We start from the raw sequence: 25,495 nt of genomic DNA on the forward strand, positions 1-25,495 counted from the left end.
ACATGTCCATTTACAACCTTACGATTTGCCTTTAGAATAGAGACAGAGCGCAGCGCGTCATAACCTGAAAACCACGCCCACCGGGGGGGAAACAATCCAACCGTCTCCATTGACTATGTATTGCGAGAGGCTGCCTCCTTGTCATTTCTGGCTTATAACAAAAACAGAATAATGCCTAAAAGCTGCTGTGTGACAATATGTACAGCTAACAAGCCAAAGAACCCAGAAATAAGTTTTTATAAGATGTCGACCTCAAAAAACGAGCGTTTAAAGACACAAAAGTGGAAAACAGGCAACTTTTCATAGTACTCCTATTAGTAGAACTGCGTCCACTAGGGGGAAATGTAGTCGGCGATCCACTTTTTTCTCCTTAAAGGTTGGGTTTTACTGCTCGACAGCTTATAAAAACTTATTTCTGGGTTCTTTGGCTTGTTAGCTGTACATATTGTCACACAGCAGCTTTTAGGCATTATTCTGTTTTTTGTTATAAGCCAGAAATGACAAGGAGGCAGCCTCTCGCAATACAAAGTCAATGGAGACGGTTGGATTGTTCCCCCCCCCCGGTGGGCGTGTTTTTCAAATTTGCATAACTGCGCTCTGTCTCTATGAAATGGTCTATTATTACCTTATTTGAAAGGGTCATGAATAATAATTTTGAGCTCTGCTCTGATTGGCTGTTTCTCAGAGCAGCTCCTTAAGTAGCTCTGTGTGTGTTATAGACTTTATGTTTTTGAGCCTGTATTAGAATTTGATACAGACTTTGAGGAATAATCAATTGGAGATTGTTAATGGACGTTTCTGAGTGGTAAGTTTGTGTTTTTCTTTATGGACCTGCAAAACAAAACTGTAACATCCATAGTAAAACTTCAGCTTAAACGCTAGCATATAGCGTTAACTAGCATATAACGCTAATTCGCTAGCGCTAATTATTGTAATTAATGCAGTGTGTAATTTAATTGTTGGAGTCGTATGTCACAGGTGGTGTTATTTTGAGATTGGCCTGTTTTCCAGCGGTCTTTTGCATGCACAAGGTTTAAATAAGGAGGAAACGATCGTGTTGGAGTCCATGTTCATGTTCATAACTCTTATTATTCATCTATGCCTTTGTAAATACAGTTTTACATTCTACAGCACCTTTACATCCGATGTCACAAGCTTTGGTTTATAATTTGCTTGTAAAAATAATTCCCGTGCCATTATTGTTTCCACTTAAGTAGATATTTAGCATCTTTTTCCAAATTAATCCAAATACGGGTTGGCAAATGTTGGTTATGCTTTTGCGGTGTTGTGCTGCCCCCTATTGTAAAAACAATGCATGACAGAATTTCATGTTTTGACAGTGTACACACATGTTACATAATATAAAAAACATTTTGTGAAAATATAACCTATATATTTTTAATATTGACTAAGTAAGGTCATGTCAAAGATTAAAATCAATGTGATACCAATGATGCTCCAAATCTCATTATTAAATTGAAATTTAGCCTGGATTTTACAGACAAGGTCAGAAATCTCAAACTTTTTGTTTATACAGTTTACATATAGATCAAATGTATTAATAACACACAGCAATGAGCTTTTCTGTTCATTTATTTGTATTTTTTGTGGCATAAATAACTCATAAATTAGCCATCTGCACACAAATGTTCAGTCTGAAACCTCAAAGGCTAACTTCATGGAAATGAAAAATTAAAAGATTTCAATTCAAACTCATTTACAGTATGTTACATTATATACATAAAAAGAAAAAGCAACACAAAACAAGAGCACAGTGTCACTTTAGGGTAGTCGATGCTTCAGCATTACATTTTGTCCCTGCAAACAGTTTGTATTGGTCACAAAATTACACTTCAGATTTAAATGCGACCTCTCACAGTATTGCTATAGACTTTGTAGAAAACTTCTTACCAAATGTTTCCCTTTATCTTTATTCACTCATCTTTCATTCTGTACTACCATCAGCTTTACGCTAAACATTTTAGGAGATCATCAAAATAGTTTAATGTAGCTTAAACCAAACCAAATACCTAAACACAACAATATTTATATATAAACCAAGCAAAATCCTGTGTTATACGTTATCTAGTTGAAATGCTGCATAGATGTAGCAAAATAGCAGTAGTACATAAAAGATGAAAGAGTACCAGAGTAGCAAGTTTTGCGATAGGTTCTTGATAAACACATGATTTAAAATATTGTGGTTTTTTAATGAACCTTACTACAGATTTTTTAGATATGTTTTTACAAATGTTCAAATTTGTGGCTCAATGAGAAAATAACAGGCCATATATCATCCTGCATAAGTGATTTTGAAATGCCGTCCCTAAAACAATATCAACATCTCTGAGAAAAACATCTGTAAGTGATAATGTCTTTAAAGTCCCTCAAATAAAGAGTTGCAGGAAATGATGTATTTGAGGTATAAAGAAAACCTTGAAATAAAAATAAATATTCTGTTATATACACAACCTTCCCTGATCAGTTAAGGCCGAAGGTTTCACATCGTTCACATTTCAGAGTCATTAACATTTTACAAACTAATATGTTTCATAAAAAATCCAACCATTTATGTCAAATGCAAAACAAGCATCTTGTTAGGCCATGTATAGAAAGAAAGGCAATTGAAATTAAAAACAAATAAGACTTTTCTTCATTTTTTTAGAGCACATACATTATGTACACAACTCTTGAATCCTTCCAGAGGCATTTTGTGATAAAAGTCCTCATTTTAAAGATGAGATAAAGTGTGGTCAGATGTTCAGAGCATCCCGAATCCTTCGCTTCCCTCGCTTATAGCCAACTTCAGCAGCTTGTGAAGCTCCTCGTAGGAGTCGTATGTTGGGAGGCACAGCTGGTTAAAACTGAGCAGGAGAGGAGATGAATTCAAACATTAATGCATTTGGTAGACGCTTTTATCCAATGCATTACAGTTTATCATCATGTGTGTTCGCTGGGAATGTTGTGGATTGTTTACCAGGTATGTGCAGTAGGCAGAGTACTGTGTGTTGGTGCTGCTATGATCTGGAAGGATGGGCAAAGTGTGTTGAATCCACCGGGTGGCAGCTGTGAGGATCCAGTAGTGAACTGCAACAAACGTGCCAACTCTTCTTGTGTGAAGGAAGACACGACTGCCCAAAACCACTTCATTACCTAAACAACATTAGAGCCAAGAGAGACTTGTTTTAATATTTGTTTACAAGGTTCCTGCACTTCTCAGATAAAATATGGAATTAATGAAATAATTCATAATTTTTTGACACGCCTGCTATATCTGAACAAGATATAATTTTGTGCAAAAGTGTGCATTTGGACCCCAAAGATATACATAACAAATTCTGCTTAAATCGTTCATAATAGGGATGCATATTGATTAATCGCGAATAATCTATAGCAGAATAAAAGTTTTTGTTTACATCATATATATCTGTGTTAACTGTGTATAATAATTATGCATACATAAATGCACACACATGCATGTATATATTTAAAAAATGTTTACATGTGTATATACATTTGTATTATTTATGTATAATTTATATTATATATAAATATAAATACTTAATATGTAAATATATTTTTCCCTTAAAATGATACATGCATGTGTGCATAATTATATATTATACATAATTATTAAACACAGTTCAGACACATATATCATGTAAAAAAAAAAAATTCTGCTATAGATGAATCGCGATTAATCGTTATGCATCCCTAGTTCATAAACATTTAGAATTTAATACAACATATTATATTGACAGAATTGACTTCTGATGATGTTTCATACATGAGACATTTAAAGTTTTACGTTTCTCGCGTTCTTCAAAACAGATTGATTATATGATATATGTGACCCTGGACCACAAAACCAGTCATACCTTTTATTGAAATTGAATATCTGGTATCTGTGAGTGGAAAAAAATCAAAATATTGAGAAAATCGCCTTTAAAGTGGTCCGAATGAAGTCCTTAGCAACACGTATTACTAATGATAAATATATTTCTTTATATATTTACGGTAGAAAATTTGTTTATGAAACATCTTAATATCCTAATGATTTTTGGCATTTAAAATAATAAATAATTTTGACCCATACAATGTATTGTTGGTTATTAGTAGGGATGCACCAATACCGATACTGGTATCGGCCTCGATACCACATTTTCTAAGGTACTCATTAAAAGTCCCCCGATACCTGGAATCGATACCACGGTCTGAGAAATGTCTATGTTTGAGCGGCGTGTAAGGGGTTAATGCCTTTTGTGTTGTCCAAAGAGGTAGAGTTTACAACAAACTGGAAAACTAGTCCTTTGTTTTTTTGTTAAATTATATGACTAAAGCTGTTACCTGTAAATTTAAATTAAGTTTTTTTTATTAAGTACTCGGTATCGGTATCGGCAAGTACTGAAATGCAAGTACTTGTACTCGTACTCGTATTCCAAAAAAGTGGTATCGGTGCATCCCTAGTTATTACTATAAATATACCCGTGCGACTTATGACTGGTTTTGTGGTCCAGGGTCACATATAGTCAGCATAAACTTTATCATCTTCATAAGTGTTTGTCCGTAAAGTGTTTCACTCATTTGCTTTCAAAACAAATAAAATAGTTTTTAAGCTCACTTTTTCTCTGAAGTGCCATGACCCTCCAACAATGACAGCATGAGCTTTAAAGTCCTGCACATTAATGTCTCCTGTACCACACATCAACAACTAAAAACAGAAGAGAAGAGTCAAAAGTAGTCAAGTTAAAACATCAATTTTTCATGTGGAATGTGTTAAAAACATGCAGAACTATAAAAATAACTTTGTTAGTAATTAAAATTACAATCATCATTATCATCATCATCATCCGCTTATGATATTGAATAGTGGATTTCGAAAACCTTACGTTCTATGTAAATGCATTTACATGCACAGTTACTTTAATTACAAATCATAAACTAATAACGTGATAAAGTTTAAAACCGTAACAGTTTTCTTTTATTAGTAAAAGTTCATAAACAGCTAAAGCAAAATGGTAGATTTCTGCCCATTACCCCAATTTCGCATTGCATGTAAACACCTTAACCAGTTTTGGCTAGATGGGTTACAGCTATGGCCTAAATCTCACGGGATGTTGGGTTTAGGGTTAGGTTTGGGGGTAGGATTAGGATAAAATAAGTGCTCATGTGGCAAGAATTCACAATATTTTGCCCGTTACTGCATCCCTTTTAGCCATAACCACCTTAACTGGCTTTTTCGCAGTTTTGTTTACGTGCGCATGTTTCTGCATGTGACAGAGATAAACGTCACTAAAGGAAAAAAGTGTAAAGTAATGCATTAAAGTCTGATCTTGACTCGATGCAATTGATGGAGGAAGTTTGTGTTACATTTACAGGTTTTGTAGACATTAGAAGAGATACAACACTATACAACAGCTTTTGACCGATGTCCATCCAGATTTTTGAATGACAAGACGAACTATAGGAGGTGACATCACTGTGTACAATAAACCTGACAAATCTCAAAATCCCATATAAACGCAGTTTTTTGCATAGCTGGTTTAATGATTTGCATTTAAACACATAATTTTTGCAGATTTTTGATAGATATCTGCTTATTTTGTGCAATGAATTCAAAGCTTGTATTGTCATATGAACAGTAGTGTCCTGCACAATGAAAATCTTACTTTGCTTTCCACACCAATGCCGTTACAAATAAAACATAAGAACAAAAGTAACCAAATAGAAAGAACATATCATTTAAAAGTAAACATATAAACAAACAATGCAACAAAAACAGAAAAGCTCATTTTAAGGAGCTGTATGTAGGTTTTTTATTGTACTGAATAAATAAAGACAAAAGGCTAAGTTCTCTAAAAAACAATGCTGTAGCTAGTAATCCACTTTATAAAAAAATCAGACTTGTGGTTTGTTCTTGTTTGTTTTTGTTTTGGTCTGTGTGTTCCTGCCCACTGCCAATTTACCCAAAATTGTATTTCGACACCCCGGTTGCCAGTTATCACTGTTGCTTAAGTGAGACCGCAATGGCCCATAATTGCAACCTCCGGTAGACGTAACCTCCGAAATGAGATTGAGTTATAAAAATCCACACAAGCTAGTTTGTAATTTGCAGACAAAAAACATAGCAAAAGTAAAAATTTGCAGATAAACGTGAGCTTTCCATCGTCAGTTTTACTCCTATATGTGTCTGGCAACCCGAGAGGGGGAAAGAGAATAAACCAATATTTTAAAATTAGACTGTGGTACCAAGTTTAGTCAATGTTACATACAGCTCCTTTAATAGTACAGTAAGTTATGTAGTATCTGTGCGAATCAAATTTGTGGAACAATACTTCGGGGTGGCATGAATGTTGTATAGTATAAATATATGATGAGAAGTGTATTTGAGGTAGTTAAGCTGTCTTTATACTCAAAAAAATTTTTTTGAGTGATTTACATTTATATTGCTGCGCTCGCTGTTGCAGTATTCTTGGAAACGACAGGGGGCGACTTGAGTAATCGAGTACAAAACCAACACAAAGTAGAGGACAGAAGTCATCGTTCAGTGGAGCTAAATATATAAATTTTTGAGTATGCAGTGGTCGTTTCTTACCTCCAGTTCATTCTCATCAAATATAGCCAGAAGGTTTTCAGGTACGAGTTCATTCAGACCTCAACAAAAGATTGAATTTAGTTAAAAACATTGTCCTTTTATTGATGAAAACCAGCAGAAAAGTTTGGTTTGGTTATGATTTCTTACCTTTGAGGAAGTGCTCTACTTCATCTCGTACTTGACTGGCTAGTCTGTACTGGGCCAGCAGGTTCAAGTAGTGAATTTTATTCTCATTGGTCACAGCAATCTGAGCACCACCAGATATCAACTCCACCACCTGTAATGTTATGACACTCTTTTACTGTCAGTGTAAATAAATAAAACAAACAACACCAAAAATGCGTAGACCAAAGGTTGAGTTTGGCTGTTTGCTTTACTAGTCCTGCTGGTACAGTAGATATCATAACTACACCATCTGTTTACAAAAAGCATAAAGCATCATGCAAGTCTAGTAAAAGCAGTTTATGCAACTAAAAATAAAATAAAGAAAGTACACCCTCTTTAAATATTAAGGTTTTACATTTCAGAAAAAATATCTGCAATCTTTTGGTCACGTAAATTAATAATGACATGGTGTAATACATCATAAGTTGATGTTCATCCACACTTGTATTTACTTTATTTTAAGACCTGCTAAGAAGATTTTTTATGATGTCCTTATATGTAGTGTATCATTCTGCACATAACTGTAATTAAATTCATTTCACATTTTCCACTTTTCATAAAATAGTTTGGACATAAATGTGTGTTGTCAGTGTGTGAACTGTGAACAAATCCACCCTCTCCTTCTTTATTAATCCGCATTAAACCAAAGCAGTCTCATTAGACATGCCGTTTTGATTCTCTTGTTAATGTGACATCACACTGATAAAGCCCCGCCCATGGCCACTGACCGACTGGTTTGTTAGCACGTTGTAGCACTAATACGGCTAAATATACTATTGTCTCAAACTTTATTCACATGAATCACATCTACTTAAACAGAAAGCGTTCACTGTCTGTTGGTAAGGGAGTGAGGAGCTGCAGCTCATTTGCATTTCAGGGTAAACACCTGAAAATAGCGCGTTTCTGCTCCTACCCAAAAAGGGGGGCATTTTGGACATGGTATATCAAATGATCTGTGGGGTATTTTGAGCTGAAACTTCACAGACACATTCTGGGCACACCTGAGACTTATATTACATTTTGTTAAAATGGGGATAATATTGGCCCTTTAAATAAGTTTATTTTAATCATAATTTTCCTTTTAATATCTGTTCCCTACCTTTTCTAGCTGCCCTGACTTGCTGTATTTCTCCTCGGCAAAGACCAAGTCCATTTCACTGACATCATTGTTCAGGATAAAGCAGACCTTTGTTTTGTAAAATTCCTCATCGTCTGTTTCAAAGTACTGCAAAAACAAGAAAAGAACAAAAAAATGATCTATGTCAGATTCACATTATTTAACTCTTTCCCCGCCATTGACGAATTAAGAGAAAACACTTCCCTGCCAATGACAAGTTTTTACGGCAACACATATTTCCGCTATTATCCACTAGGTGCCGCTCTTACCGAACTCCTAAAACACTGAAACATCCACTGATCCAAAAGCAGTAAATACTCTGTGTATGTTTTGATAATTGTTCTAAATCTGATCTCTAACCAAAAGTTCTTTACAAAAATGCAATTATTTCAGCTTTTTGTTCAAAATTAGCTCTTTTTGAAGAAACTTACCAATATTTGAGAGGTCTTTCATTTGATATATTGTATGTTTATATATTTAAACAAGAAATTTTTCTTGAAAGGCATTAAACTTTTGTGAAAATCATAAAAAATACTGGTGCTGGCTAGCAACCTATTGTAAAAACACTTGCGGGAAAGAGTTAATCCAGCTCTGGAGAGAAGAAAATAGAAAGCATTCACAAAAGTTGACATTTCTGCACATAACAAATAAGGTAAGACAAAATACTGGTATGTAATGTATAGATAAATAAGGCATGAATCAGTTTTAAAATGTACATTTATTTTCATTAGCATTTGTTCACCTTGTAGTTCATCCGCAAACCAATAATCTGAGCCAGGAAGGATCGGGTGAACCGGGCTCGAACTAACTGGTTGTAGGCTCCGCCTAAAGCTGATTCGTATAAACACTTTCCCACCACTCGACCCGCAAACTCATACATCTTCACTCTCAGATGAGGGGAACGATCAGCGTTTGGATGGACCTGCTCGAAAAACACAGAAGAGCATAACACCATCAACCTATGCCCAACAGGAAAGTTCAACGCCCATTACTGCAGTTTAGTATTGTTTGGATTATTAAGATTTTTTTACATCATGACAATTATTGCTTTCACACATTGTCTTTACTGGTGAATTGCAGTTAAGAGATTATGTGTGAACAGAATTTTTTTAAATAATGGTATATCGGTCCTGACATTTTACCAGTAAGAGACATTGTAAGATTAGCAGTAATTTACTGGTACGATGCTATGTGTGAACAGATACGAGGATTACCGGTTTGAGTACAGGCGACGTCAAAACGGGTTGATATCCTTGGGCCAAAGTCAAACACAAGTAAAGTGCTAAAACAGTCAAATGTTTTACCAGACTTGTTTAAAACAGTTTACTATCTATTTGCCAAATTGCCAAAGTCCTTTGCACAGTAAAGCCATATGTTTAAACATGTTATAGACGCAGGCTACGACTCTTCCCTACAGTTCACTCAGAAGTCATCAAATACAATGTTGTTTGGTCAAGATCAACCGTGCATGACTGTCAGCGTTTGCCACAGAAGCAGAAACAACAAAAATATGAATAACGGATATAATGTCATAACCCATCATTGTTTACAACGAGAGTTTTTAAAAGATTAATCGCGATTAATCGCATACAAAATAAAACTTTGTGTTTGCATGATATATTTGTGTGTGCATCGTGTGTGACTATTATGTATATTTAAATACACAAATGTATAATTTTAAGAAAAAAATGTTATTCATGTATATAGTTTTTTACATTTATATATAATATAAAATATATAAAAATCTAAATATATACATACACACACATATATATATATATATATATATATATATATATATATATATATACACACATGTTAATGTTTCTTAAATACATACATACCTGCATGTGTGTGGGTGTATATTTATATATACAAAATAATTACACACAGTGAACACAAATATATTACGCAAAAAACAACTTTTAGTTTCTATGCGATTAATCGTGATTAATCGCGGTGGTTTGGAGGAAACTTTCGCTCTTTTACGGAGCTTACTGATGATTTAGTGCTGATTTGTAAATATCATCTTATTGGCACATTTTTGTATTTACTGGTAAAGCCTTTCTGGTTAATTTATAGTAATTTACCAAAATTACAGTGTGAAAACGGTTCTTATTGTCAAATATAATAATACACAAAAATAAACACATTTCTTACACTGCAAAAAAATTATTTTCAATAAAAAAAATCTTAGTATTTTTGTCTTGTTTTCAGTAAAAATATCTAAAAATTCTTAAATTAAGCTGCTTTTTCTTGATGAGCAAAACAACCCAAGAAAATAAGTCGAAAAATAAGAAAATAGTTTTTAAACCAAAAATATAAAATTTAAGTGATTTTGTGCATAAAACAAGAAAAACAATCTGCCAATGGGGTAAGCAAAGAAATCTTGAAAATTTTTCTTAAACAGTAAATTCAAGAAAAATTCAAGAAAAATTTGCTTACCCAATTGGCAGATTTTTTGCTTGTTTTAAGCACAAAATCACTTAAATTTGATATTTTTGGTCTAAAAACTAGACTTATTTTCTTGGGTCATTTTGCTCTTCAAGAAAAAGCATATTAATTTAAGAATATTTAGATATTTTTACTGAAGCCAAGACAAAAATACAAAAAACATTTTTTCTTGAAAATAATTTTTTTCAGTGTACTGTAATTGTTTTTGGGTCTTTAAGATGTATTTCAAGTTAAATCTAGATCATTTCATGTCTAAATTAAGTCTCATGCAACCAAACTTCACTTTTTAACATTACACATGAGGAAAATGTATGCAAGATGTTTTGCAATGTGGTGTTTTGACTTACCAAACCCTGGTTGTTGTCACTAAAGCGTTCAAAGAGCTGGTTATTTGTGTCAAACAAAGCTTTACAGATGAGCTCAAACCACTCGCGCCTTGGCCCTCCCCAGTCCAAAGCTAAATAAACACATCAAACAAATCAATCTTTATGAGCCAAGAATATCTCTGAAATGATATCTTATTTTAATAATTAGTAAAATTAACAATATCAGTCTGTGAACTAACCCTCTTCATCCTGGAAAACAACTTCAAAGTTCTTACTCCAGTCAGACACTGAAAAGTTTCTTGTGGCCTTTAAAGACTAAAAAACAAAGTCACTTTATGTTAACCAATTGTTTGACTATACTGCAGTATAACTCAAATATATTTCAAAGATGTGGGGCAGATTTACAAACAAAAACATCAAATTTTACAGTATTCGACAGACTAACCGACTCGAGGAGGGAGTGACGGCTGACTTTTAGGCAGGTTTTCGTGCGAGGTCGTTTGGAGTGAAGGTGTCTCAGCTCTCGATGAAAGAAGTTCACCTTGTCCTGAAAAGTCTCTGATCCTCCTAACAGTGCAACAAATATTAAACCTCAAATACAGCGACACAAGAACATACCATAAGTTTAACACACCAGTACTGATACTGACCGATGTTTTTGTGGAGAAAACGGATGAAGGTGGCCGCCATGATATTCCTTTCCTTACAACTGAGCTCTACTGGAGGCTGAATCCCATCATCCACTACAAGTGTCAAGTACCTGTGAACAGGGTCCGGCCCATGGTATGTGAACTGTCAAGGCCAGAAGAAAGAAATAATTTAGTACATTTTGATCAAAGATTATAAATACAATAACATCATCATGGAATAAATGGATTTTTGGGTGTACTATCCCTTTAAAGCCCCTTTGTCTAACCTTTGTTCCAGGACACACGCGAAAAGTGAAAAGGCGCCAGGGAATAATTTTCAGGTAAAACTCCTTCACAGAGAATTGCTGAAACATATAAATGAAATAGTGTGTGTCGATATCCAAATATTAACAAACACAATCACTAATGCAACCCAAATAATTTACCTTTGGTGATATATAGCAGTAAACTTTTTTTGGTTTCTTGATCTTCTCTGACTGACCCTCTACTGGGGAGTCATGTTCCTCTTCATCATCACCCATAGAGGGCCGTCTCTGCAGGGTCAACTGAGAAGATGCCGGAAACTGCAGAGGACAACTACTGTAGTTGCCCATGTTATAGAGGTAGGCCTCGAAGTAGATGCTTATACCTGGTGTAGACACATTTTTCTCCACGCAGTTCTTCTCATTTTCTGTGTAAATGCATAGTTGTAAGAAATAAAGATGAAATGTGCTGTCATAAAGGTCTGCATGTTATCACACGAATATACGGGAAAGTGTATAATTGTGGGTACATTTTTTATTATTTTAATTATTTGATACTTATTGTCTTGGACCACAAGATGTTACAGGTCATAACAATAATATTTTATGTAAAAAAATTGTATTAGATAGCTAAAAAACATGATTTACTGTTATCTCCGTTACTGTCAAACTCCATCACTCCGTTACTGACACACACAGTTACTGGCACACACCATTACTTGCACACTCCAGTACTGGGACACTCCGTTACTGACACACCGTTTCTGGCACACTCCATTACTGTCAAACTCCGTCACTCCGTTACTGACACACACCGTCACTCCGTTACTGACACACACCGTTACTGTCATACTCTGTCACTCCGTTACTGACACACACCGTCTCTGGCACACACCGTCTCTGGCACACTCCGTTACTGTCAAACTCTGTCACTCCGTTACTGACACACACCATTACTGGCACACCTCGTTTTCTGGCACACAGCGTTACTGGCACACACCTTTACTGGCACACACAGTTACTGTCAAACTTCATCACTCCGTTACTGACACACACCGTTACTGGCACACAGCGTTACTGGCACACTTCATTACTGGCACACACAGTTACTGTCAAACTCCATCACTCCGTTACTGACACACACCGTAACTGGCACACTGTTACTGGCACACACCGTTACTGGCACACACAGTTACTGTCAAACTTCATCACTCCGTTACTGACACACACCATTACTGGCACACCTCGTTTTCTGGCACACAGCGTTACTGGCACACACCTTTACTGGCACACACAGTTACTGTCAAACTTCATCACTCCGTTACTGACACACACCGTTACTGTCAAACTCCATCACTCCGTTACTGACACACACCGTTACTGGCACACACCGTTACTGGCACACAGCGTTACTGGCACACTTCATTACTGGCACACACAGTTACTGTCAAACTCCATCACTCCGTTACTGACACACACCGTAACTGGCACACTGTTACTGGCACACACCGTTACTGGCACACACAGTTACTGTCAAACTTCATCACTCCGTTACTGACACACACCATTACTGGCACACCTCGTTTTCTGGCACACAGCGTTACTGGCACACACCTTTACTGGCACACACAGTTACTGTCAAACTCTGTAACTCTGGTTCCATGTAAGACACACACCGTTACTGTCACACGCTCCTGTTACTATCAATCATACACAGAGTCAAACTCATTCTCTGTCTCACACACAGATACATGACTGTCAACCCTGTTACTCCACTCTGGTAACAGAGTTTGACAGTAACAGAGTTGACAATGACCAATTCGAACAGGAAATCATGATTTTCAGCTATATAAAACATTTCATATCAATTTGAAATCAATGATTCAAATCAAACTTTGATGCTCCTCATCTTATTATTAGATGATGAGACTTCACAGATGTTCTCGACAACAGCAATACTAACTTACCACTGAGTACAATGATGTCAAACTCCCCATTGTTAAGTGGCTGGTCCTTATATGTGATACACGCTCTAAAGCAGCCTTTCTTTTTGAAAGTTAACTTCATCAGAACCTGACATTGTTGTTTATTTAATGATACAGATGTATTGTAGTAATCCTCCGAGCTCTCCTCTTCTACTGTACCCAGCTGCAGAAACAGAAAGTAAGAGCTGATTTAGATTCTGATGCGCGCTTACTGTGTTGTTTACAGTAATTTAGTCACATTGGGTTTGAAGTTTTGTTTCTTCTTCACCATACGCATTTTCATTAATGTGTATCATCTCTAGCACCCAGAACCTTTTGTGTCTCGAACATGTTCGCTGCTATTTTTACAAATTAATGTTTTCAAAACAATTTCCCACAAGCAAAAAAAAGCTTTGTAAGATGCCAGCTTTATCTTAGTTATCAACTCTGAGTAGTGTCTTTACCGAGTGGACGTGCACACTGTAATTGACTTCATCCACGAGTGAGACTGTGTTACTGGTGGGGTTGCCGTATTCATCACGTGGCTCTATTTGCAGCGTATGTTGTTGGCCATAGGTCAGCACCAGTGTGGAAAAATGATACGCGATCTTTGTTTTAGATGGCACCACCGTACCTGCAAGACAGATGCAATTTATAAGATGTGAATATACTTATACATATTTCTTTATTAATTTTGACTCACTTCGAAACTAAACCATTGTATATGTATACTACCGTTTAAACGTTTAGAAAGACTTTAGGATTTGTAATCTTGTAATCTTCATTTTTATATAGTTTAATGCAAAAATCTTACATATTGTACCTTAAAGGGTTAGTTCAGTCAAAAATGAAAATGACCCCACTTTTTTTTACACGCCGCAAATTTACACAATTCTCCAAAGTGCCGGTTATTGATGCAATTTCATGTGAACTGTACTGCAAAGGGAACATATCTGCTTACGAAAAAAATACATCAGGCAACTTTCTGTGTTAATACGGTTCAGAATAATAATGCACGGTTTACAGTTAAGATCTCTTTAATTACTATTAAATTGTCATACATGATGTCACACCACCTGAAATTACCTAAAATACACACAGGTGAGCATAAATGCACCTGTAATCTTTAATAAAATAAGTTAAAGAACGAGCCTAAGCTATTAGATCATAATTACTATGCTAACACATCTCAGCATTTTACCTGGTTGAAAGATCTTGTAGTAAGGACTGTAGGCCACGTTCAAGCCTCCAAGCTTGACAGCTATCTCATAGCGCCCAGCCTTACGCACAGTGAAGGCCACTTTAACTACATTGGACTCTGGCTCCTGGAGAACCTCCTGCGTTACAGGGACTTCTAAAGCCAGCTCTATATGAGTGATGTTTACTCTCAATCCCACAGGCCTGTGTGCTGGAAACGGCTGGCCATTTTTGTAAAAAAGCTTTAAAAGAGATTTTTAAAAGAGAGGTGTTTGTATTAAGCTAAAGAATGAAATTAGTAGTCCGAATGAATCACGTTGATTAGAGAAGCTTGGTCACCTGTACTCGGAAACTCATGGTTTGACCCACTTCCTGTGGTTCCTTCCAATCCCAGGTGACCTTGCATGAGCGTGGGTCCAGATAGTTACCCCGCACATAGTCATAGATACTACGGTCCCCATGTCGGGCAGGATCGTCATTCTGTAAGAAGCTGACCACACGAGCAGCAAGCTCACACAGGAACTTAATAGTGAAGACGAATGCGATGATGGAAACAGTAATTCCACCTAAAAAATGGAAAAAAATTTATTATTTCCGACAATCCAACAGCAAAAAGCTTTTCTAATGGTGTGTTCACACCACATGCGAATAAAGCGTTAAGCGCAAGTGATTTACACGTTAAGTCAATGCAAAGACGCGATAGACATCTGGTGACGTGAATGACGCTTCATGAATTGAGTGTTTCAAGTGTTTGACCCGTGATTCGCGCAAAACACACGAGTTGAACTTTGCCGTTAACCAATCAGGAGCACGCTCTAGTAGTGATGTTTTAATGACGTAGCGAGCGGAGGCAGAAATACAAAACGAAAATTGAGGAAAAAATCATTGTCACTGTATGTGGACATCAGCCAGAGCTGTACGACACATTTTCGTACTTTTATAGAAACAGGAATAAAAAGGATCTTGCGTGGAAGAAAGTGAATGAGAAGGTCGCAATCTAAAGTTGTAAATTAAGCTTATTTGCACCTGAATTTTCGTCGCGAGCTTGACGCGCCTTTCGTCGCGAGCTTGACGCGCCTTTCGTCGCGAGCTTGACGCGCCTTTCGTCGCGAGCTTGACGCGCCTTTCGTCGCGAGCTTGATGCGCCTTTCGTCGCGAGCTTGACGCGCCTTTCGTCGCGAGCTTGACGCGCCTTTCGTCGCGAGCTTGACGCGCTTTCGTCGCGAACTTTCCTAATAGTGTGTTCACACCAGGTGCTAATAAAGCGTTAAGTGTGAATGATTTACACATTAAATCAATGCAAAGACACAATAGACTTCTGGTGACGTGAATGACGCTGCGTGAATTGAATGTTACGGGTGTTTGACCCGCGGTTTGCGCGAAACACAAAAGCCTTTCGCCGCGAACTTCGTGTGAAACTTCGCCCGCCTTTCGACGCGAACTTCGCCCGCCTTTCGACGCGAACTTCGCCCGCCTTTCGACGCGAACTTCGCCCGCCTTTCGACGCGAACTTCGCCCGCCTTTCGACGCGAACTTCGCCCGCCTTTCGACGCGAACTTCGCCCGCCTTTCGACGCGAACTTCGCCCGCCTTTCGACGCGAACTTCGCCCGCCTTTCGACGCGAACTTCGCCCGCCTTTCGACGCGAACTTCGCCCGCCTTTCCACTTCGCTAATACAATAATAATCATAGTGATAATCCCTTCAAAAACTTTAGCACTTCATGCACGAACCCCTAAAATTTAAAATCTGATTACTAAACTAACTTCTTACATGTTTCCGTTGTTGTGCTAAAATGCAATTTTTCCAAAACAAACGCATACAAAGACCAGGGCCTGATCACCATATCATATTTGTTGCAAAAAAAGGAAACATGAACATTGGAATTAGATTCAAAAAGTGATGAACTCACCAATCACGTAAAACATGAGGTCCCTTATCAGAAAGCACAGAGCGATGGTACAGCCAAATATCAGAGCTCCCGCTGAAAAGTAAACATGGATACCCTGTTTTTATTATTCTTGTGCTACACAGCTGCTACTATTCAGTTGACTTGCAGATTTATTGCTTAGATTCCGGTCTGTAACTTACCAAATCCATAAATCTGCCTATTAATCATTGCCTGAGTTTTTTTTTTAAATACATTACACATGTTTTATTGAGAAGGCTATTGTGCCAACATACCATTAAAGTGTAAAATCTACAATCCATTAACCAGTTTCCTTTCAGTCAAGGTGAATGAAATCTATTAGTATGACACTTACCAAAAGACCACTTCTCATTCAGTCGCCTTTCAGCAAGACTGTGCACCAGTTGAATTTCGTAGTCCTGATCTCTACTTTCCTTGGATGCCTTAAGAACTCTAACACCTGTAGACAGTTTGATGTAATCTTCGTAGTAATATCCCCAAGCTGCCAGAGAGAGCTGAAGCTGGCTGTCAAACTGCGCTAGATCATCCAGGTTACTGCAGCCGAGGGTCTTCAGACTGCAAGATATAAAGAAGAGGTGCTAGTTTATACAGGAGTCAGGACAGGATAAATTTTGGTTAGTATCCCATAGCCCTATTACAAACACACGTGAATATTAGCTACAAATCAATGTACGTTCAACATTGTCTCCTAAAGGACAAAATACTTGGCTCTGCCTTAGAACACGTCTCTACAATATTTTGGAATGGAGCAACATTCATTCCGCTCCCTTTCCAATTTGTAATAAATCACATTCTTTATTTTACTAACAGGCTTAATAGTACTGTTTAAATGGTAATAATGCATTTGTGAACTCACGTGTGATAGTAGTGCTCCAAGCTCTGGGAACAAAGCCACTCTTGAAAGGCAAAATCTTTAAGCAGCTGCAGATATGCCTCAGTGATCTCCCTCCAGCGACGCTCCTCCTTTACCACCTCCTCTAGTCGAGACAGCACCGTCAAACTCAGCTCCTCCAGAGTTTGAACATCTGTACACATATAGTAGGAACAGGAACGCTGACATTCAAACAAATACAAATACATATCAAACTGTATAAGCCAGAGGTCTTCAACCTTTTCAGGACAGGGACCCCTTAATGGATAGATAGGAGGAGCAGGGACCCCCAGAACATACAAAAAATTGACTTATAATACATACTTTGTTATTATGGTGACGTTACAAGAGACTAAAATAATCATTTTGGGCATACTACATTACATTTTAATTTCATTAATTGTGGGTACGTTATGCTTTTCGTTTAAAGTTTTGTTTTGTTATCAGCATATTAATCCATTTTTGTTTGATACTTACTTTAATTTGACCAAAACTATTATTTTGCATTCAAACTGTATTTCGAGAACCCCTTGTAATACCACCGCGGACCCCCAAGGGTCCCCGGACGCCCTGTTGAAGACCCTTGGTATAAGCTAAAGCAACAAATACATATCGCCTTAAGTGCTCCAAAGTGCGGTCCACCACTCCCTGTCAAAAGTTTCTTATATTTTTTTGGAAAGGCATTGTATATCGATAAAAAGAAGATATTTGGAAATCTTGCAGAAAGCAGGCGCACCACCGACTTCCATAATAGGAAAGAAAAATACTATGGAAGTCAACGGTACTCCAAAACTGTTGAGCTCAAAGTATCTTCCTTAAAGAAATGTATACAATTTTGGAACTACATACAGGTGAGTGAATTATGTCAAAATTTAAATTATCCCTTATCCCAACTATCCCTTAAACCTCAAAATTCAATGCAATTTCACTACAATATTTTTCAAAAGTAAAATATACTAGGCTACTAAAAAGTTTTTAAAAAGTAGATGTTAGATGAGATATAGACATAATTAGCATTATCAAATCTCAATGTTGCTTTTGAATTGTTGTTAAGACATTATATTGTATACTGAACAGTTTTCAATTTATTTTATGTACACAATAATACTCACGTCGCTACCAATGCTTTTTAAAAGAACTAAAAGTAAATGTTCATTGTGTAAAACCCACCTTCAAACAGATACTTGTATTCGGAAAGGCTGTGCCTCTGAAGCCATTCTTCAAGTTGACTTTCCTTGCCTTTCTTCCAGCGCAGCTCCCAGAAGAAAACCCACAAGACTGAACAGAAGATGAAGGTCAGCAAAAAGCGGCTGTCCATCAGATCATCTTCAGTCTCCACCTCAGACCTCTGTGATTATAGGGTCTGTTTCAATCGGTCTTATCTGATCCTGATGATTTTCCCATGTTTTATTCTGTACCTGGGAGACAGATTAGATGCATACAATTCAATTTTGTCCATTTATTAGTATTATTTATTATTTTTAAAAGGGATAGTTCACCCAAAAATACACAAAGAAAGATATCTTGAGGAATGTCTGTAATCACACCAATCAGAAGCCCCATTGACATCTACAGTAAAATGAAGGAATTAGGGATGCATAATGATTAATCTCGATTAGTCTATAGCAGAATAAAAGTTTTTGTTTACATCATATATATGTGTGTGTGTGTGTGTGTGAACTGTGTATAATAACTTTGTATAGATAAATGCACACACATGCATGTATATATTTAAGAAATGTTCACATGTGTATATACATTTGTATATTTATGTATAATTTATATTATATATAAATATATATTTCTTAAAATTATACATATTTATATATAAATAATTATAATACACAGTTAACACACATATATTATGTAAACAAAAACTTTTATTCTGATATAGATTAATTGCGATTAATCGTCATGCATCCCTAAAAGGAATACTATGGAAGTCAATGGGGCTTCTGGTCGGTTCCTCAAAATATCTTATTTTGTGTTCATTAGAACGGAAAAAATTACAGGTTTGTAACAAAATGAGGGTGAGTAAATGATGACAGATTGTTCATTTTTGGGTGTTCTATACCTTTAAGCATTGAAAAGTTACAGTGCATAAATGTGGATGTATATGGGATGCTATTTCTAAATAAGAAATCCAGATCAGATCCAGATATGGATTCATGAGACTAATACATATTTCAATAATTTAAATACATAATAATTGATGACTAGATGACTAAATGACATGTATTTTCTTAGATAAACCTAACTCAACCATTTTGCATTTTGACAATGTTACCACATCTGCAGGCATAGAAAAATGAACACCTGCCTTCATCTGATCTGACTAGACTACATTCAAAGCTGCAAGGATAAAGTTGACAGACATCTATTATTAAATACTACAACAATGCCGTAATGTCCACCTGGACTCGTTTTAACACAAATGACTGCTGCTGACAATGCAGACTTTGACATTACATATTGGTATTTGTTTAATGCACACAAATATGCAAATCAGATGCGCGTCGTGATAATGCTTTAGTTATGTAGTGCCAGATCAAGCAACAATTCAAAGCTACGGGCGTTTTGAAATGAATTAATAAAAAACATAATGTGATAATAAGAATATTCACAAAATAACAAATACAGATACATAACCAACATACAGCACGGACATACAATGCGGTCTAAAGAACTGAATACACCTGAACGACAAACTACATCCTTCATATATACAAATCAACAGCGATATCATCTCTTACCTTGCTTATATTTACTAAATAACCGAAAAGACCGCAAGACCTCATACAGCGACGGACGCAGGAAATGACGCAGGATATGTAAAACAGGAACGTGTCGTAGGATGATGACGTATTGCGAAGTTGTCGCAGAGTGAGAAAACACACGAGGGTTGCGATAATCGCAAACATATTCGTTCGAAATGGTAAAATACTGAATTAATATGAATTATGTTCAATCGTTGTCTACAAAACACATGACTACACTTTTTGGTTTGTTGTCTCTGTGTATTTTTGTGTGAATTAGGGGAAACAGAAGAAGCAAAAATATGCAGCCACGAAAAGACTGATAAGTCTTAAAGACCAGAGGATGTAAGTATTGTAATTATTAAAACTTTAATGTTTATCTGTATATAATGATCATTTAAATACACAGTTTGAAAAATATATTTTTTTATGTGATGTAAGAATTGAAATAGTTCACAAAACAGTCGTTTACAGGTTGTCTCAAGAAATTGGGTCATAAATTAGTTACAGATATGAACATGGCCAATTTTGATAAATGTAGTAGTAATTTAAAATGTTTGTATTTGTACAAGTATATGTGGCATTATGGCACATTGTACAATTATTGAAAGTGTCGTATATTAAGTAATAAAGTCAATGGCATTAATTGTAAGCTTATACACAGACAATACACGTTATATTTAATATGCAAATTAAAAAGAGTAAACGTTTTGACTTTTTTTTAATGAATGATGATCAAAAGAAAATGTAAACAAAACATAAATCTATCCAATTTTATGTTACGGTCCTTGATTCTGATTGGTCCATAGCTGTCTTTTATTTCTGATAAAACACATATATGACCGCTGCATCCTGTGTGTATCTCTACACAGCACCCTTAGCAATGTAAACATATGTAAAACATTCGGTTACTGTTCATAGTCGGTCGTGAAAGTTGTGTTGATACATATGTTTTTCTTTAAAGGTGTAATGTACATTTTAGGAGGATCTATTGACAGAAATGTAATTTAATATACATGCATAACTATGTTATATTTTTCTCTACATACAACGTGGGTCCCCTTGTTGCTTACTTAAAGGGATAGTTCACCCAAAAATGAAAATTCTGTCATCATTTTTTCACTCTCATGTTGTTACAAACCTGTATAATTTTTTTGTTTTGATAAACACGGAAGAAAGTATTTTTTAGGAATGTTTGTGACCAAACCATTCATGAGCCCCATTCACTTCCATAGTATTATTTTTCCTTCACTTCCTTCTGGATTCAGGGTTACAAACATTTTTCAAAATATCTTCATTCGTGTTCATTACACGTTTCTCACAAGAGAAAATTATGACAGAATTTTCATTTTTGGGTGAACTATGCCTTTAAATGCGGAGTCAAGACTTCAATAAAAACAAGCTAAAACGAGCAGTTTTCATTTATGTGCATCATGAAAAGGAGATCCACTGATAAATGGTTAATATTTTTTTCAGATAGTATGACTGAAGGTTACGAATTATAAATAGCAAATAAAGTAATGACGTGAAGGTTTATTTTTAAAAACACTTGTGAATAGTGCATTTGTTGCTGTACTTTTTGAATGTCCTGACTGAAAAGGAAACTTCTGTTTTTCTGCATCAATTATTCTAGAAAGGAAAAGGACCGGGCAAAAAAGCAAGTGAAGAAAAAAGAAGATCCCTCAGCCATTAAAGAGCAGGAAGTGTAAGTATGAATCTCACTTTCATATTGTCTTTGAAAGGTTTGTTTTCCTGAAGAGTGGAACTGATTTTTTTGTTTTTTCAGTTTTGTTTGATGCTGCAAGTAGCACAGACATGAAATATATTTTGACTGAAGTTTGCAGAAAAGTTTGACTGAATGCAGCAAAAATATGTAACGTTGTAATGTAAACACAAACATGTGCCGTATGTTCTGGGATCGCTTTCGTAAAGAGGACCTAGAAACATTGCCGTAACATTTCCAGAAAACATCCTGTGTGATAATTAGCAAACTTCATACACTGTGGAAAAAAACTACCAAGTGCAGGACTTTAAATTTGCATGTCTTTACGGGATTTTTACGGTATATGTGTAAATGCATGCACAGATTCTGGAAAATCATTGGCAGTGTAAATGAACCAAAAATCAAATGATCCCAGACAAATCCCGGATGCCTTTTCCGTTATCTCTGCGTGCAAATACACTTTGTACACTGTAAGTCGCTTTTGACAAAAGTGTCTGCCAAATACGTGAATATAAGTACATTTGATCTGTATTTTGACATTATATGCCTCATTTTTTTATTTTAATCTGTCTTTCAGAGCAAAGTATCCATCATGTCTTTTCTTCCAGTACAATACTCAGCTTGGACCTCCATATTATATCCTTGTTGATACCAACTTTATCAACTTTTCCATTAAGGCCAAATTAGATGTTGTTCAGTCAATGATGGATTGCCTTTATGCTAAATGTAAGTGCTTTTTATATTTCTATTTTTTATATCATGACGACATATTTAGATATTTGATTCCAATGCATCAACATTTAACAGAAGCTAGGCAATGAATTATCATCAACATTTTACTTTATATAGGCTAATTAAACTTTATTTTCGCCATGAATATAGCTTTAGAAGAAAAGAAAGAAGCTAGTATACAGGACAGTATAAAACACACACTCCATCCAGATGCTTTTGACTAAATCAGAAAATGTATATACCATTTTAGTCGGCTATCTTAATACGTGTGGCATGCAGACAATAATTTTTACAGTAAGAAGTGTTTATATGAAAGATCTGGTGCACACAGTGTTGAAAGTTGCTCCAGATAGAGAGAAAATTATGCATACTTGGGTTTATGATCTAAAGCTTTTATGATCTAACCATTAGCCAGGTGTTTAGTTATGTATTCAAAGATTAATGATACCCATCCCTAATGTCAGGTGGTGTGCATAGAGTATACATATAATAAGATGGTGGATGATATATGAAACTGGTATTTACATGCGACTGAAATGTCACTTTGTCTGTAATTTGTTTAGGTGTTCCTTGCATTACGGACTGTGTGATGGCTGAGCTTGAGAAACTAGGGATGAAGTATCGAGTGGCGTTACGGTAATGGCATGCACAGATCAAATAACACGAGTATCTCATGCTAAAAATATAGGGAGGGACATGCGTAATGTTTGGACTGTATATTGCTACTGTAAATAGATGCCATTGATCTAAATTTAGTTGAATCCTTTATATAAGTACAATGGTTGATTTATATAATGCTTCTATTTGACCTGTTATCATAAACTACATACCATACACAACACAAATAGTTTCCTGTGTGGTCATTTGAACTTTCTTTTCAGGATAGCCAAAGATCCCCGCTTTGAACGCTTACCTTGCTCACACAAAGGAACATATGCTGACGACTGCTTAGTCCAGAGAGTAACACAGGTGTGAGAGTTTACTCTTTTGTTATTGAATTAATCGTTTGTTTTACATTTTGACTAAACAATTTCTTGCTGCTCCTCTAGCACAAGTGTTACATTGTGGCCACAGTTGACAGAGACCTGAAAAGGAGGATACGAAAGATCCCAGGAGTCCCAATAATGTACATTTCCAATCACAAGTAAGTTAAGATAATTGAACCTTCACTAATACCTTCATGAACCAACTTTACTGCCTATCTGTTGCAATATACCATTAATGGTAACACTTTACAATAAGGTTACAATCATTAATATTAGTTAATGTATTAGTTAAAGCTGCAACACATACCTTTTCATCCTATCTCTATCACCATCTCTGTTTAAAACATAAAATTGCAGGTTGCTTTAACTAAGATTAAAACCGATACTGTAAAAGTATTGTTCATTGTTAGTTCATATTAACTAAGCTGACATTAAGTAACTAATGTCAGTGAAAAATTTTCAATAGATTGCAATGGAAACTCCATAGCGTTCTGTAGGGTTGCACGGTATTAAAGAAAAATAACTTGCTAAATAATGCAATATGTAAAATAATAATGCATTGTGTTTGATTTTTTTATTCTATTTAAATTTATTTAAAAACTGAAAATTATATAACCAGCTTACTTTTATTTTATTTTTATTTTTTTTAGAAAAAAAAAACATCTCACAGTGTCTCTGATATCTGTATCTAGCTAAAACTTTGACTATACACAAGTATTGCAATATAAATGTTTGCAATATTTGGAAATAGCGTTTAACGTTATTTTCAGGTCACAGAAATTACAACCTACTGACTAATTGAGACAAAAGAGTCATATTTTTGAAAAAGTGCACTTTGTTTGCCAATAAAATTAATATATTTTATTTTTGTTACACATGTAAATGGATGCATTTTGTCTGCTCATAAATGTGAGTCTCTGCTAAATTCATTTTTCAAAACAAAAACATTCATTTAACATTTTTTGTTTTTTATTCCTCAGGTATAACATTGAGAGAATGCCGGATGATTATGGTGCACCAAGGTTGTAGAACAATGAATATGAGGTTTTGGTTAGTTTAATATTTTTATTGTATTGATATTGATAGGACATTTACCCCTGTATAAAATTTTGCTCATGAAACACATCTGTTAAGTATTCCACAATAAAGACTTTGGTATGGCAAATTATGTCCAATGTTTTGAAATATAGAAATGCCTAACAAGTGTTTTAAAATATTATTTCCTTTAAGCAGCACTTTATAGTCATGATCAATTAAAGTGACTGCAACGCTTTGGGTCAAAATAATCATGGTTTAACAAGAAAAATGTGGATAAAGTATATAAAGTAAGTAATGCCTACTGTTTGTTGTAGGGCCTCTTGTCAGTAATGCATTAAAAATAGTAAATTTTTGAGCAGGCATTAGTGCTAGGTACCAATCGGGGTCCTAGGGGAGACCGAATTGCTCGGGGAGACTGATTTGCTCATGACACCGGTTCCTTGATTAGTAGTAAATCGTTGTCTCAGCGATAATTCATGCGAAATTGCCCAGATTGTCAGTGAAATACACTTTGTATGCCTGTATGCCACATTAAAGGGTACCTATTATGCCCATTTTCACAAGATGTAATATAAGTCTCAATAGTACCCAGAATGTACTTGTGAAGTTTCAGCTCAAAATACCCCACAGATTATTATAGAGGTAGCATGTCTAAAATGCCCCTATTTGGGTGTCTACAGCTCTTCACTCCCTTACCAAAAGAGGCAGTGAGCGCTTTGTTAAATAGATCTGATTCATGTGAATACATGAC

At 35.7% G+C, this 25,495-nt stretch overlaps 2 protein-coding genes across 2 annotated transcripts; one reads left to right on the forward strand and one right to left on the reverse strand.

Moving 5' to 3' along the window:
* Positions 1–1,575: 1,575 nt before the first annotated feature.
* On the reverse strand, positions 1,576–20,386 carry arel1 (apoptosis resistant E3 ubiquitin protein ligase 1). The gene is made up of 22 exons (XM_065267287.2): positions 20,263–20,386; positions 18,680–18,927; positions 17,495–17,663; positions 16,973–17,193; positions 16,621–16,692; positions 15,050–15,276; positions 14,715–14,952; positions 13,978–14,147; positions 13,517–13,697; positions 11,733–11,977; positions 11,574–11,651; positions 11,308–11,449; positions 11,103–11,224; positions 10,897–10,972; positions 10,679–10,788; positions 8,620–8,799; positions 7,860–7,985; positions 6,743–6,872; positions 6,596–6,654; positions 4,622–4,711; positions 2,978–3,153; positions 1,576–2,864 (listed from the first exon to the last, which is right to left on the reverse strand). The coding sequence occupies exons 2-22, from the start codon at positions 18,825–18,827 to the stop codon at positions 2,762–2,764; spliced, it is 3,063 nt and encodes a 1,020-aa protein (XP_065123359.1). The 5' UTR covers positions 18,828–18,927; positions 20,263–20,386; the 3' UTR covers positions 1,576–2,761.
* On the forward strand, positions 20,348–24,870 carry fcf1 (FCF1 rRNA-processing protein). The gene is made up of 8 exons (XM_065288169.2): positions 20,348–20,444; positions 20,546–20,610; positions 21,899–21,970; positions 22,566–22,714; positions 23,284–23,356; positions 23,602–23,689; positions 23,770–23,864; positions 24,687–24,870. Exons 1-8 carry the CDS (start codon positions 20,442–20,444, stop codon positions 24,733–24,735), a joined length of 594 nt encoding a protein of 197 aa, XP_065144241.1. The 5' UTR covers positions 20,348–20,441; the 3' UTR covers positions 24,736–24,870.
* Positions 24,871–25,495: the final 625 nt, after the last annotated feature.

The sequence above is a fragment of the Paramisgurnus dabryanus genome, chromosome 17, assembly GCF_030506205.2.
Source record: "Paramisgurnus dabryanus chromosome 17, PD_genome_1.1, whole genome shotgun sequence".
Taxonomy (NCBI): Eukaryota; Metazoa; Chordata; class Actinopteri; order Cypriniformes; family Cobitidae; genus Paramisgurnus; species Paramisgurnus dabryanus.